Source organism: Suillus plorans (genome assembly GCF_016647745.1).
Source record: "Suillus plorans strain S12 chromosome Unknown HD556scaffold_30, whole genome shotgun sequence".
Taxonomy (NCBI): Eukaryota; Fungi; Basidiomycota; class Agaricomycetes; order Boletales; family Suillaceae; genus Suillus; species Suillus plorans.
In genome coordinates, this window is record NW_024537414.1 from 369,944 (window position 1) to 383,632 (window position 13,689).

Consider the following 13,689-nt stretch of genomic DNA (forward strand, 5'->3'; position numbering starts at 1 on the left):
TGCTCGGCAATATCACAGGGCAGAGCAGGCGCAAATCCGTTTAGTAATTCCACGGACCACAGGAGGTCAATCAATCAGGCCTAGTTACTACTTATTTCCGAGTCGGCGTTCGGTCGTATCCATAAATGCACAATGTAAGTTCAAATTTACGTGCATGCATCTCATGATTATGCTGCATGTAGCTCTGCTAGCGGCTGCGGAATGAGACTCACCTGTGGCGAGCTGTTGCAATCAAAGCTTGCGGTACGTAACGTAAAGTTTTCCACACAACCACGTTGATCATGCCGCTTCTCGGCGGTGTCTAGTATCATAGCCCGCTTTGTCAAGTTTACTAGCTTATGCGTTCTCAAAATTTCCTATTCAGATAAGTACCGTTCCAAGATTTCGAAAGCAGATCCAACACCAAGCTCACTGAGTTGTCCGCGTCTGAATCTTGCTCAGTTAGTACTGGATCATGTCGCCCAAATTTTCTAACACCAGAGAAGGGTATCAAGCTCTCAGTCAGGTCACTCATTTTGGTGATGAAGGTAATATAATTCGTTAATAGATCTCATTGAAACCATGCTGAAAAATTCAGATGTCAGGGATTTACCGCAGAGGACAAAACACAACCAGACGTTGTCCATATGGCTCCTTGCGATCGCGATTTTATGCACTATCTTGGATTTTTCTATGATTTTCTGGGATCGATTTCTTCGAGTCCACCTTCGCTCCGCTTCAACTTCAGATGAGCTTGAGCTACTCCCGTTCCAGAACCCATATCTCAACCTCGAGATCCTCTATAAGGATCCTGAGTTCAAGAGCTCTACCCACGATCCAATTATCAACAATGTACCAGTAATCGCTCAAGTTTCTAATCAGGAGCACCAGAAGATTCTCCCTCCGTTTCAGCGCTATAAGTCGACGGGAGAAACCAGAGCTCCCATATACGAGCGACGTCTAATAGTGACACACGAAGTATGTCATCGATAAAGATTCTATTCAACAGACTGATTTTGTCTAGCTCGAGAGCATCGCGCAGTTTCGTGTGCTTGATTTCGGCATGGAGAATTGCAGCCTTTCACTCACCGTCCCTCCAAGAGACACCACAGAAGATTTCCTCTATACGGATCTTGGTGATTCTGTAATTCTCGATGTCTGGTTTCTACCGGCTAGACATAAGTTGGACTTATACAATCTGTCGTGGTCGAAACTTCCTCGACCAAGGGTACACATTGGCCACATGAATGTGTCATATGGGAAGACATATCGTATGCCAAGCTTTCAGTGCAAGTCGCAGTCATACCAGACATTTGCGGTCTCCTGCTCTAGTCCTGGTTGTCTTGTGAATGTCACAAGCAAGGATATAGGACCTTCAGGTGTGATCGTTATGTCCACTATTGTTGACGATGTTCTGACTAGCCTTACTTGCAGGGCTATACATGTATCAGAGTCAAACAATCTAACTAGGCGTGCAACTGAACTGCGCGGGCAGAGACTTCGTTTACTAGGTCTGACATGAACTTTGTAGCCTCAGAACATAGTAGGAAAAATGAAATATTCTATGCAAACGTCAGTGTACAGTGTGGGGTTACTAATGAACGCCTCTTGGATACAAACTGAGGGAGCTGCCAGTGGTGCATTGAAATAGCTGTATCATGATGGATAAGCTTTTCGCCACAATTCGGATGGTGCGGCAGGCAGTGGCAATATTATTACAGAGAAATCTTCCGAATAGTAGTTGTTTGTCCACCACGTGTAGTCTACTCGCAGTCCAACCCCATGATGAATTGATCATGCTAACGAGCTTGCCAACCGCACTAGCGCTCATCGATCATCATGATCAACACTATTTTAGTAGTATCGCGCGGTCTTCTTACTGGCAGCTGTAACACTCTGCCTTTAATTATAAACATGACGGGTAAATATTCTATCAGACACTGCCCGTGACTGATCGATGCTGATGAGCTAATTTAGGTATTACTTAGCATCAGAGTGAGCAAAACGAGAACAAGTACGAGCGCACAGCCTATACTACGTCCGTTACTGTTGATATAAATAGCGCAAGAGTAAGCTGGCGACTTGCCTGTAAGTACAGTATGGACTCGGACGCAACAACACATACTAGTAACAACTCCCGAACTCGGCTCTGGATTGTTGCTCTCTGCATTTTCATGAAGATTAGCATGATACTTTTCTTCTGCAGTATTCAAGTCGGTGAAAAAACGAACAAAGTCTACTGTGAGCGAGCCTGCGGCTAAAATGTGAACCATGCATTGATTTTCCACCGCAGCGTTTGCTGGCGACGATTTTCCTCGACTGTTGCCCCTAGCACAGGCTGATCCAGTCCTGATGGCCTTCGAGGATTCAGTACATTATCAAATAAACACTGAAGATGGGAGGGCGGAGTGGGCCAGCCTAACGCCGGGTAATGGACTTGTTTATCTGGGGGAGCAGCCCGGTCGCCCATTCTCGATCTCAATGTTCCACCAATTGCGTTGCCTCGATATCATACGAGAGGATATTGTTGGAGCAGACAGTAATGCGGCTCTGAGCCGTCACTGCCTCAACTACTTGCGTCAGATGATAATGTGTCGCAGTGATGCTCAGCTGGAAAACATACTATTAGCAAGCAAGGAAGATTCATTACAACCATTTTTCGTGCGACCTGGGACATATGTGTGTAATAATTGGAATTCTGTATTGGAGGAAGTGAAGAGAAACCAGGCTGGAGCTGAGCGCTGAGCTTATGCCGTGGTAGCACATAGTACGAGTTTCATTACGACGTCACCTTACATAGTACAAGTAAGACTCCGGACTCGACGCACATAGAATTTGAAGACCCCGTAGGCGCTCTTGTACAGTTGTGTAAGTAGTGAGAACAAGAAAAACGTCTGCTTGGAGACAAGCAGATAGTTTTTTGGGGTGGAAGGCCCGAAGGGGCAACCCAGCCCAGATAGTGATCCTGACCTGTGCAAAGGTGAGCCGAGGTGAGCTGCGATTCCCACATCAGTAGGAGTGAATGCGACGCAGTGAAGTGAACCTCGGATCCCCAGATTGTAGGGGCCGCAAGGTGACACATCGAAGTGAGGATGAGGAGTAATAGGAAGGCATCCGCGTGAGCATAAGCATGGGCATCTGTGTCAGTACTGCATCAATGCGGGCATCCGCATCCACGAAAATGCGGAAATCCACATGCGCACGGCAGCAGGTGCTGGTGAGGACGGTACTCTTGCTTGCCACTAGCAGAAGGTGTCCTCATGGCCGGCTTCCCCACCGAACTTGTCTTCATTGCATGCGGATGCATACAAGGATCTGAGCCATCAACGCATCAAAGCTCACCGGAGTTTGTAGCAGAAAATAAATAAAAATCAGAAAAGCGGCAGGGCGATGCTGGAGCGCGCTGTGTGGTAAGCGGAGAAGAATGTATACCTAAAAAGAAAAAAAAGTAAGAGAAGCCACGTGCTGCACAGCCGCACGAAGTCCTTATTCTAACCTCGTACGGTACCAAGACGGTATCTCGCTTTCGGGGTAGAATTCCAAAATATCTACAAAAAGTTAACCTGGCTAACCCCGTTCTAACCCAACCCAGCAAGGTAGGTAACTACAGAAAATGGCAAGGACAACAAACAAATGAGTAAAAGTAGCAGGCCTTGCCCCATTCATGCAGTAGTTATTTTCAGTAAGAATGGACAGGATCAAGACGGGATCGTTTTCGGTATTGCCGTCGAGCTGCCGCTTATCAGTGAGTTCTGAAATGCCATCATGTATCCACATCTACAGATCTACCGGTCTTCACAGCTTTGCCGTGGGTCACATACTAGTAGTCTTATCAGGAAGATGTATTCTGCCGTAATAACTATCGCTGGGTTTCTTAGCGCACCAGCTGAAGCGCTGATACTGCTACAACCAACCAACCAACCAACTTACAGTGTCCCTTGAGTCCGTGTCCCTCATGGCATCCACTGAACTTGCTACGCAGCGTGCGCTGTATGTTGGGAATACCATTTCCACAGTCGTTTATGGTGAATTTCTAGTATCTATCAGTAATAGTTTCTTGTTGACAGCTCACACTCTGGGCGCAGGAGGAAATTTATTCCTATATGCCTACTCTACTTACCTGCTTATGACCTCGATCAAGCAGGTGCAGCGCAGGAGATTTTACATAGGTTTCGGAGGCCTTCTCTTGCTTCTTTTGACAATCGCCCTTGCAAGTAATAATGCCATCTGTGAACTAATGTGGATAGAACAGCAAAACTACCCTGGTGGCCCATCTGCATATCTCGCTGCAAACTTGGCCGCTTGGTACAATGTCTTTGGCACAGCGGCAGACTGCGCCGCAAATATTCTGACAGACGGACTTATGGTGAGTTTACAATATACGATCATCGAGTTCTGTTGCTCATATATACATCTCGAAAGCTTTATCGTTGTTACATTATTTGGGGGTCGAGCGTGTCAATAATTGTCATACCTGCAATTATATACTTGGGATCTACCGGTACGTGCTTTACTATCGATCCTGCACCAAACTAACCATTGCTTTGTACAGCTATGGCGGTCATGATGGTGGTTGAGAGTGCCATGCCGATGTCAGATATATGGCAGGGCCTTGCAGCACGATCCGGCATTTCATGGGTTGCCTTAACTGTCAGCTTTAACATCATCGTTACTGTGTTGATAATTTCCCGCCTGCTATTCTTTCATCGCAGAGTACAATCTGTTCTCACCGATCAGCAGAGGAGTACTTACACGGGCACTGTGGCAATTTTGGTCGAGTCTGCCCTCCCTTTCACAGTTCTGGGGATCGCCTACCTTGCCACCTATATCCAAGGTGTTCCAAGTGCGACGGCGGTAGGAATAGTCTGGGGAACCTTTGTGGTGCGTTCACATACACTACTACGACGAGCTGTCCCACACTGATGATTTACTAGGTTTTGACACCCCAACTCATTATTTTGAGGGTCGCTTCAGGGGTTGCATGGTCAAGAGACACGGCCTCTAACATCTCTCTAACAACTCTGCATGCAAATTTCCCTCACAACTCGTCTTCTAGCAGCAGTAGTATGAACTGTAAGGATCCGTAATAGTAGGGCTCGGGCATGGTACCACGTCCACATCCGAATTATTTAGCTTTGAATCACATTATTTGCAAGATATCTTCCGCCTGTCTCAAAATTATCGATATTATTAGTATTCCCACACTTGCTAGTTTCATCGTCAACGGGCATGTTTCATACTGCACGTCTGACGATGAAATTACATCCTCACACTGATGCATCTGTGAGGCTGTGGAGATGACCATGGGGTAACATCCAAACGGACATTAGTTGTAATGAAAAAGCTGTAGCTCAGAACCGCACGGTGGTAAGAAGGAATGATTATCTTCATTCACGTAACTTAGCTGGCGAAAATTACGCCTCGGCGCACCACATCGGGTGAGGTCGCACCTCGGAGGTGTACTAAGCGAGGTATTAATAATTTATCAAAAGGGTGTTCAAGTTGATAGTACCACCCAAATAACTTGAGGCTGTGATACAAAATCACTCGGGCCCCGGGATCGATGCAACCTTCAAGACTTCACACATCACTGCCTCGCTACCGATTTGGAAGGCAAAATGGAAACCGCCTCCCTGCCTCATAGTGTCGTACATACTATGATCTCGAAACTAGCTCAAAATAACTAATGCTGTAGCGCTAATGTTAATGCGGGGATCAATCTTCTGATGGGCCATGTTACTGGGCGTGCAGACTATACTGGTTAATATATATCATGGATAGACATCAATAACTCGGCGAACATACCCGTGGCGCGGCGTGGATATAAATCTCTGAAAGATACCCCTATTTCCGCCATTACCCATTTCCCATTGTCGTTGTAACATGGTTTCTAAAATTCTCATCATCCTCTCAACATTTGTGGTCTACATAATCGCTGCACCACAGTTGACTCATCGGAATGTAGGAGGAGGTAAGTGCAGTGATTAGGATCGAATTAAAGTTGTCGTTTCTATATTCAACATATACTACTTTAGAAGATTATGCCGCCATTGGAGCTGAGGAGCTAGCAGCCGAGCCTGAATGGCTTACTTCCGCTGATGCTCGTAACTGAGCCTGGGGAGTATGGAAATTGGGAGGAAGGAAGTTACCAAATCGTAGATCGTTAATGGACTCCGAATCATCCATAGTTCGTCTTGGTGTGCTTTCACAGAGGAAAGGAATGTAATACTAGGTCCCGAAAAGATGACAGATCTTACATAATTGGCTGACTAGTTAGTCAGCCAATCGTTTATCGTTTATCGATAATTTATATTTAGACTTACTTATGTTTGCAGCCGCCGCACACTTATAATCTGCACAAGGGCCATGCATGTATTGCATAGCCAACATAGCCCCGCTGCAGATTTGAATAGCCTATCCAAAAATACCTTCCAGGCCAAACACGAGTCTATTCGCATGCGTGCTTGCAACCCTGAATGCCTTTATAATAACTATCAGTACTAGTTTGCCATTGAAGCGATCCATTCCGTCCACTATGATTCAAGCTATGCCCAACAATCGACTTGAACGTTTTGTCTACCTGATTATGATGGTATCCCTCACTATCGTATCTATCGCGCTCACTAGCATCATATTCAAGTCAATGCTCTCAAGGGAAAACTTGAACATTCAAACACGCACCCCAAGGCAGCAGCAAAATTTTAGTCAGTATACTTCCTGTCCAAGGTTAGGATGATTCTAAATTATGTCCTCAGCTTTCATGGGCGACGACTTTCCTGAGTCCCTAGTACCTGACGCGGGCAAAGTGAGATTCGTGGCGGAGGAAAGCGTACGATTTGCGCTAGACCTTCCAGAGTCCAAGACGGAATGGCTTTCTACTTCTCCCCCGGGGACTGGACATGTAGTTTTGGGTGCGGAGAATCGGTCTTTCTTCGTGGCCATGTTCCATCAGCTTCATTGTCTCAGGCTCTTCCGAGTGGCTCTCGCGGGTCCAAACTTTGATCAAGAGCATACTCATCACTGTCTTAATTATCTAAGACAATGGATACTGTGCCAAGCAGATCTGACACTGGAGGCAGGAGATTTTACAACGCGAGACTTCGAACAACACCGCGTTGGTGCTACACACGTCTGCAGAGACTGGGGGGAGCTGTACGACAGTGTTGCCATCAATTGGAAAGACCGGCAACTTGGCAATCATACAGCAGTAAGTCTCAGCGACTGCTAGCATGATCAAATCAACTAACTCTTTTCCGGATAAGTGAGTGGACGAATTCCACACCTTTTAGTAGTAGAACTGTTGTAGTAGCGTAGGGCACCTATCCCCAACTCATGGTTATTCATTCGTGTCCCGTAATTATACTTAAAACTTACAAACACTGCGTGAAGCTCGCTTTGAGCTGGACAATCTGTTTGCCTGGTCTCCAATAATTTTGAGAATTCAACCACAGAAACGTGTGATAAATGTGATTATCTCCCTCTGCAGAGGAAGGGAATTTCAGAGCACAAACAGCGCTCACCAACTCGGTTCCAGAGTACACGATGCGAGCCGTTTGAACGAAGTAGCATGCGGACGGCATCATCCCATTGCACCGACAATTGTTGGATGTGGTGAGACTGGTTTTCAATAAACGTCAATGCAGTCTGATAAGCAATCAATACAGAGCTCAACTTCATCTCCTCAGCAGGAGTGGCCCATGACTTTGAAGTACTAAGATTAGAGGCTGCGTGATATAGGTGGGAAAGTTGCCAAAAGCTTCGTTCAGGTCAGATAAAACGCACCGCTGGAATCTGTCGTGAAGAGTAGCAGTAAGATTAAGAGATGCAAGTCAATTGAAATGACCGGAGGGAAGGACGAGTCGTGAAGCCGGATAGAGCTGTATCCGTCTGCTGCTGGGAGTGTAAGTGTCAGTGCCGATGCTTACTTTTTTTTCGCATACAATGTCTCGAAACTGCTGCAAGCTGCAAAAAGTTGTCTACATCAAAGGTTCTGTATGACCACGCAGATTACTTCTGAGGACGGGCACAACACATGAGTCAGCACCGATGCTACTACAGTTTCACCTAGCCTCTTACCTATCATGGGGCATGCGCCTATTTTAGCCAGAATACAAACGTGTTCGTCGCGGAACTTGGACACACTGACCGTGGTGAGACATTATACAAGATTGTTTTCTATCGCAGACATGTGTTGGTCGATTCCGCGAGACATGTGCACGCTGCGAGCATCTATTGAGCGTTTGCTGGACGATTGCGTCGTGCATCATGCGGGAAACGTAACCTCTAAAAGCTTTGAGTCATCCTCGCATTGTGCGACGTCAAACATTAATCGCCTGGAAGAGATCAGTGAATGATTGACAAACATCAACCTGCTAGTTAACAAAATGAGATTTCTATCAACAACGACAGTAAACAACGTACTCATAGGACGTCGGGTTGGCGCAACTAGGTTCATGGGAATATGAAGTCTATACAGACTAGGAACACGCCACTGCTACCAAAAACATGCCTACGCCTACCTCCTCGTGCAGTGCGATCACCGTCCGAGTTACACCCACCACGTGCAGCAGGCTCCGAGCGCTGACCGCTTGCCTCTTGGCAATGTTCTCAGCACGTTCATGTACCTGTGTAGGAGGACGAGAAAAGCAGAGAGGAATAGATGGAAAGCCGATGGTTTAGTTTCAGAAGTTTTATTCTCGTCCTCTCCGCCATCTTCGCTCTCAGCATGAAGAGCAAGCTTCAAAAGACTGAGTGAGGTCTGCTCTGAAAGATCTGCCAGATGAGCGGCTTCGATGAGTTTATTAGCACCAGTCGATCGCGGGTAATCTGTGGGCAGAGACATCACAGGTAGATTTTGCAACCTCGCAAGCACTCTGGAGAGTGCATCGGCCATTTTGACAGTCGAGGATAGAAAATTGTGAAAGCAATCGAAAGAACAAAAATATACTACATAAAACTTGTGACTCGTTGTGTACAAGCTATCAAATTACGGCCGAAAGTCATTGTACTTCCCACAGTGAATATATAGTAACTCGTAAGCTTTTACGTTTCAACTGCAACATCTCCCATCATCCACACTCACAGGATCATGGGGTGCGCCAGCAGCTACCAGCGCATCCTCAAAGCACCTAGGGCAAGGTCGGCAGCGCAGATTTGGTCCCTTCCCGAAGACCCGAACTTCCTTCACGTTGAAGTCCCAGATTCTTCTAAAACTATCACCGTGGTGGATAGGACCTCGACTCTTCCTAGGTCAAGTGTGGAAGAGCCAATTCGACCCCTTTCTGAAGACCATGAAAATTTCGAGTTGCAACTTGAAGTCTCAGATTCTTCTAAAGCCATAACTACACCGATAGCTATAGGGATATTCTCGCTTCCAACAGAGTTAATATGTCATATTCTTCTCCTCCTTCATTTCAAAGACCTTTCATACTGTGTATTAGTCCGTTCTTTCACGTGGTTCTATGATTTTTATGGGCTGACTTTTGGATTACGCTAGACCTGCAAAGCTTTCTGGCATGTGGCCCAGAATTTCGTCGACGTTCAAATCCTATTGGAGCTTTATGCCCAGGGCTTCACGGAGACTCCCACCCTGGACTGGGTCGACGTTTCTAGCAAGATGTATTCACTCAAGAGATTGGCATCCATGTGGCAATCTGATTTCCATTTGAACTCCGTTTCTGAACAAACAGTGGCTATTGGGGATATTCTCAGCCCGTATACTCCCGGCTTGCAATCCGTGAAGTGTGGGATTTGGTGGATGTGGGTTTATAATAGACTCTTCATTCGGGAGTGTGACACAAACTTCAAATCAACCCAGACGTGGCCGGAGCAGAGCTTCGGCTCGCTGGTAGACATGCACTTCCTCATGAAGTCAGTTGTCATTGACCCTCTTCAGGACCTTACCGTTATGGTGTCGTCGTACGGCGTCTTTGATATGCTAGATCGTCGCGTCTTTTCGATGACATTTCGGTTGGCTTCATCGCAACGTCCGCACCCAGATTCTGCAAGCACTTCTTTGGAGTGCATGCATCCTTGTGAAATGGACCCTGACCATGATCTTCGCTTTGTGGATCAGCCAGCGATCTGTGGGGATCGTGTAGTGGCACTATATTACTACAAGAGCCACAACGGATCAACGTCGAACATCTTCATACAAGTGATAGATTGGAGGAAAGGACATGCGAAGGGTGTAAGTTCACTTTGTTCTTGAAACTCTGTTACTAAGCATGAGCAGTATTCCTTAACCGAACTGGGTGGGTATAAGGCGAGTTTCCATCTACTTGACGAACAGAGGATCATTGTCATCGGCACGGAAGGTCGTATGGCCTTGTACACATTAGAACTCGATGGTTCGCCTCGGCGCCGAATTACGTATGTCCTTCCGAGTGTGCAACGACGCCTTGACTTCTATCATTATGTGGGACCACTGCTACCGCGCTATGTTATTCATGCAACCCCATCGTTTCATGGGCAAGCGGTTCACCCAGACCTTATACCTGACTACGTGACATCTCTGGAGTCACAAATCATGGTTTTGGAGGTCCTGTCGCTCTCATGGCAGGTGATTATAGTCGTCGATATGGCCATTTTTGCAACAAAGGCCACACAGTCAGAGATACCTGTCGAGATTCCTTGGTCAGAGTGGGGCCCCAAGTACGCACGCTACTTTCCGCATCATCCAAGCCACCGAATCAGCGTGTTCGGCAGCAAAATGGCATATGCTTTGCCTCGGGATCGTGCTCCTGAACCTGGACAAAGATTGGAAGAACTCCCTGCAGAGGGTGCCTTCTACGTACACATCTGTGACTTCAATAGAGCCATTTCTCGCTCAGAACATTCGAATAATGTCTACGATTGTAATTCACCAGGTCGTCTCATCCGCAGGCCTGGTCGGGTGGCTCAGACGTGCTTCACAAAAGACGATGCAGACATTATCACGAATAATCCTTACACTACTGCTGTCTGCCCTACGGGTTTCTCGACGTGTCACTTTGACCGGTTTTTTTTGGAACAGGATCGACTTACTTTGATATGGGTAAGCGTTCTTGGTATGAATACAGGGAAGTTTTGACGTGATTGAATTATAGGCTCACCCTGGCTCGGTTCAAATTCAGGTCGTTTCTCCCTCACCGATAATGCCAACTTCCGAAGTTGGCTTGGACCTTGAACAAGGTCAAATAGCTCACAGCCCAGAGCTGCAGCAGACAAAGGAAACGCAGTCTCGCCACAAGACGAATATCTTATTCTACCTATTGAGCAAGTTGCGCAGACGGCCGAGATACCCAGAATCGGAATAGGTAGTCTTCCTGCTCTGAAACCTGTAATCTCTCTTACCGGATTGGCGGTCATGGGTGGCAAGGCTTGTGGAATCACCGAATGATGGGCGTCATCGATAGATTCAAGGCTCCATTAATTCCTCCAAGCGAGTAGACGAAGATGGCCATTGTCGCCAACCAAATTGTCAAATATAGAGTATACCCCAACCTTTGTCTTTCAACCCGTACTCGCTACATCTCTGTACATTCTTATAATACATACTGATTCCACGTACCTACCCTCGTTTTGCCTCTTTCCCTGGTCTCTTACATAGACTCAGATGATTCGCTACCCTCGTTCAAATTTCCGCTCAGTCCGTCCCTTCCATGTGATACCACATTCGTTACTGAACTTACATAGAAAACTCACGAGTCCGTTCTGTTCAGTGTCCTCTCAAGGGCATTCATTTCTCATTTTCAAAACCGTCTTCTGCGCGGCCTCTAACAACTGATGGTTCTGAGCCTTCTTCTATCTATGGTTAGCGAAGATTGATGTAGACGTAAAAAGTACACTCGAGAACATTCGCCGGTAGGTATAAGACCGCCTGCCAATACATTCAACGCCCGCCAGGCTTAGTGAAACAATGTACATCGATACATTCATTGTCTGGAGTTGGTAGAGGCGCTTCTCCCTTGTATTGAAAGTGGAGCGCCTTGTATACCGCAACCTGTGGTGCGATGAGCGAGTTTTTAGCAACCCCTTTAATCACGCACATTGACATCGGTATCCGTGCAGAGCGCAAGGATGGAGGTCGTCATTGCCTGCAGATAGGACGAAATCATGCATATATAGCAAACAGAGTAGGAACACCGCACCTGCTGTTCCACCATTTTGATCAGGTTTGTGGCGATTCCTTGGCGTTGATACTTCGGATCCACACAAATACAATTCAGATACCAGGAGCTCTCGACAGTCTAGAAAGTGACTAATTAGAAGAAAAATTTGGATGACAGGATTGGACGCACATGAGGAGACAGAGCCGTCTTGATAAACGGGGCCAGTGCAGAACCATACTGTGACATGACAGAGACATCAACAGCAAGAACAGCGAGAATCGGTACTAACTTACAGTGTTAATCCACCATTCTCTAGTCTTGGGTGACAGAGACTCCAAGAACTGGTTGAAGCCAAGATTCTTCTGTGCATCGCTTCTGATGGTGAGCCAGGTTAAGTAACCAGCAAAGATTGCAACTGACTTTTGCCAAAGAGCTTTCCCTGGAGGAAACCAGAGAGCTAATCCAGCAATGGCGCCTGTACTAATAACTATTGCGGTGTATACTCTTCCGGCTAGCAGGCAGGCCCTGATCATCGCGCGGAACAATGGCCCCTCGAGACTCTTATTTCCACCAGTCATGGCGTCAAGAGATGGAGCTGGATTGGAAGAGCATCACGACTACGCTGTCGATAGTTTGAAGGCTATCTTACAATCGACATAACCTCTGACACACATCCGACCGACTCGTCTAACTGAGATTCTGTGGCATCCTTGAGCTATGTGGCAAGCAACGGTGATGATAGATAGGTTGGATACCTGTTAACTGGTTAACGATAGCCAGTTTGTACGGAAAGTTGTTCATGGTATGTGGCACAATTGAAAGATAATTCCACGTACTAAAAACTATTAATCATCTTAGTACGGGATCTTTATCATCATGATCGTTCTTATGTGTTCAATTGAAACTTGGACAAAATTTCCAGTGACGATCCATTTGGTACACCGACATAGCCTTGTTTCCTTGAAGGTGTCACACTTATAGGCGTACTCATCCAAGCCTAAACACTCTCTGTCTCAGACTCTCGACCGGGCACATGGGCATTGGCACAACACCTTCAAAACGCCATGTGATGTGATGGTCATCAGCCAGATACTAAATCCGATTAGTCCGGTGAAAAACATTCACCCTAGTAGTATGCCATCAAGTTGCACGGAAAGTTATTGATCGGTGAACGTTCTCACAATAGACTTAGAACCCTCGGGCACATGGGCACTAGTATATACCAAATCTGGCATTAAGTTTCGACATCATCAAAGCGCCACGCAAATATCGCATGATGGTGAAACAGTCAGATACCAAATCTAAGGTCTGATTGGTCCGGTGAAAATCATTGAGTCCGAGAGTATGATTGAAAGAGATAAGGCAGACAACAGGCTGCAGAACTTTATCAATGATGTCAGGCCTCCGAGTCAGAGATGCAATCTCTGGCTGGAGTAAGTAGGGACTCGTAGGTTGTCCAGTGCAGAAACTGTAGAGAGTAAATCAACTGCTCGCTGCTTTGGGCTCGTGGTTGTCGTACTGTAGTCTGCAAGAGATCCAGTTGTGAGCTAACTTGGAACACAAAATAATGATTGTATTGAGTCGGGTCGCAGCAACTTGAAGGACGAATGACATGATG

The 13,689-nt window shown here is 46.5% G+C and overlaps 7 protein-coding genes across 7 annotated transcripts; 5 read left to right on the forward strand and 2 right to left on the reverse strand.

The window, feature by feature from the left end:
* Positions 1-330: 330 nt before the first annotated feature.
* Positions 331-1,555, forward strand: HD556DRAFT_510302 (uncharacterized protein). Its single transcript, XM_041310819.1, has 4 exons — positions 331-527; positions 578-957; positions 1,004-1,358; positions 1,414-1,555. The coding sequence occupies exons 1-4, from the start codon at positions 455-457 to the stop codon at positions 1,443-1,445; spliced, it is 840 nt and encodes a 279-aa protein (XP_041159939.1). The 5' UTR covers positions 331-454; the 3' UTR covers positions 1,446-1,555.
* Positions 1,556-1,948: 393 nt separating this feature from the next.
* HD556DRAFT_510485 (uncharacterized protein) lies at positions 1,949-2,741 on the forward strand. Its single transcript, XM_041310820.1, has 2 exons — positions 1,949-2,220; positions 2,273-2,741. Exons 1-2 carry the CDS (start codon positions 2,079-2,081, stop codon positions 2,722-2,724), a joined length of 594 nt encoding a protein of 197 aa, XP_041159940.1. The 5' UTR covers positions 1,949-2,078; the 3' UTR covers positions 2,725-2,741.
* Positions 2,742-3,837: 1,096 nt separating this feature from the next.
* On the forward strand, positions 3,838-5,187 carry HD556DRAFT_1374430 (uncharacterized protein). Its single transcript, XM_041303046.1, has 5 exons — positions 3,838-4,004; positions 4,065-4,345; positions 4,402-4,480; positions 4,532-4,860; positions 4,914-5,187. Exons 1-5 carry the CDS (start codon positions 3,935-3,937, stop codon positions 5,064-5,066), a joined length of 912 nt encoding a protein of 303 aa, XP_041159941.1. The 5' UTR covers positions 3,838-3,934; the 3' UTR covers positions 5,067-5,187.
* A 1,116-nt stretch (positions 5,188-6,303) lies between these two features.
* Positions 6,304-7,297, forward strand: HD556DRAFT_510562 (uncharacterized protein). Its single transcript, XM_041310821.1, has 3 exons — positions 6,304-6,683; positions 6,735-7,186; positions 7,242-7,297. The coding sequence occupies exons 1-3, from the start codon at positions 6,515-6,517 to the stop codon at positions 7,242-7,244; spliced, it is 624 nt and encodes a 207-aa protein (XP_041159942.1). The 5' UTR covers positions 6,304-6,514; the 3' UTR covers positions 7,245-7,297.
* Positions 7,298-8,229: 932 nt separating this feature from the next.
* On the reverse strand, positions 8,230-8,961 carry HD556DRAFT_510591 (uncharacterized protein). The gene is made up of 2 exons (XM_041310822.1): positions 8,401-8,961; positions 8,230-8,351 (listed from the first exon to the last, which is right to left on the reverse strand). Exon 1 carries the CDS (start codon positions 8,870-8,872, stop codon positions 8,528-8,530), a length of 345 nt encoding a protein of 114 aa, XP_041159943.1. The 5' UTR covers positions 8,873-8,961; the 3' UTR covers positions 8,230-8,351; positions 8,401-8,527.
* Positions 8,962-9,019: 58 nt separating this feature from the next.
* Positions 9,020-11,315, forward strand: HD556DRAFT_1374442 (uncharacterized protein). The gene is made up of 3 exons (XM_041303047.1): positions 9,020-9,418; positions 9,476-10,168; positions 10,214-11,315. The coding sequence occupies exons 1-3, from the start codon at positions 9,068-9,070 to the stop codon at positions 11,048-11,050; spliced, it is 1,881 nt and encodes a 626-aa protein (XP_041159944.1). The 5' UTR covers positions 9,020-9,067; the 3' UTR covers positions 11,051-11,315.
* Positions 11,316-11,996: 681 nt separating this feature from the next.
* HD556DRAFT_1374463 (uncharacterized protein) lies at positions 11,997-12,849 on the reverse strand (the record flags this gene model as incomplete). The annotated part of the gene is made up of 6 exons (XM_041303048.1): positions 12,827-12,849; positions 12,492-12,770; positions 12,365-12,443; positions 12,261-12,308; positions 12,111-12,209; positions 11,997-12,056 (listed from the first exon to the last, which is right to left on the reverse strand). The coding sequence occupies exons 2-6, from the start codon at positions 12,647-12,649 to the stop codon at positions 11,997-11,999; spliced, it is 444 nt and encodes a 147-aa protein (XP_041159945.1). The 5' UTR covers positions 12,650-12,770; positions 12,827-12,849.
* Between the last annotated feature and the right edge of the window lie 840 nt (positions 12,850-13,689).

Bases quoted from the DNA above. Each gene is read 5' to 3' on its own strand.
- HD556DRAFT_1374430 (XM_041303046.1), top strand. From the start codon at position 3,935: ATGGCATCCACTGAACTTGCTACGCAGCGTGCGCTGTATGTTGGGAAT. The intron at 4,005-4,064 runs GTGAATTTCTAG...CTCTGGGCGCAG, and splicing joins CATTTCCACAGTCGTTTATG to GAGGAAATTTATTCCTATAT. The intron at 4,481-4,531 runs GTACGTGCTTTA...TGCTTTGTACAG, and splicing joins TATATACTTGGGATCTACCG to CTATGGCGGTCATGATGGTG.
- HD556DRAFT_510485 (XM_041310820.1), top strand. From the start codon at position 2,079: ATGGACTCGGACGCAACAACACATACTAGTAACAACTCCCGAACTCGG. The intron at 2,221-2,272 runs GTGAGCGAGCCT...TTTCCACCGCAG, and splicing joins AAAAACGAACAAAGTCTACT to CGTTTGCTGGCGACGATTTT.
- HD556DRAFT_510591 (XM_041310822.1), bottom strand. From the start codon at position 8,872: ATGGCCGATGCACTCTCCAGAGTGCTTGCGAGGTTGCAAAATCTACCT.
- HD556DRAFT_510562 (XM_041310821.1), top strand. From the start codon at position 6,515: ATGATTCAAGCTATGCCCAACAATCGACTTGAACGTTTTGTCTACCTG. The intron at 6,684-6,734 runs GTCAGTATACTT...TTATGTCCTCAG, and splicing joins AAGGCAGCAGCAAAATTTTA to CTTTCATGGGCGACGACTTT.
- HD556DRAFT_1374442 (XM_041303047.1), top strand. From the start codon at position 9,068: ATGGGGTGCGCCAGCAGCTACCAGCGCATCCTCAAAGCACCTAGGGCA. The intron at 9,419-9,475 runs GTCCGTTCTTTC...GGATTACGCTAG, and splicing joins ACCTTTCATACTGTGTATTA to ACCTGCAAAGCTTTCTGGCA. The intron at 10,169-10,213 runs GTAAGTTCACTT...AAGCATGAGCAG, and splicing joins GGAAAGGACATGCGAAGGGT to TATTCCTTAACCGAACTGGG.
- HD556DRAFT_510302 (XM_041310819.1), top strand. From the start codon at position 455: ATGTCGCCCAAATTTTCTAACACCAGAGAAGGGTATCAAGCTCTCAGT. The intron at 528-577 runs GTAATATAATTC...TGAAAAATTCAG, and splicing joins CACTCATTTTGGTGATGAAG to ATGTCAGGGATTTACCGCAG. The intron at 1,359-1,413 runs GTGTGATCGTTA...CCTTACTTGCAG, and splicing joins CAAGGATATAGGACCTTCAG to GGCTATACATGTATCAGAGT.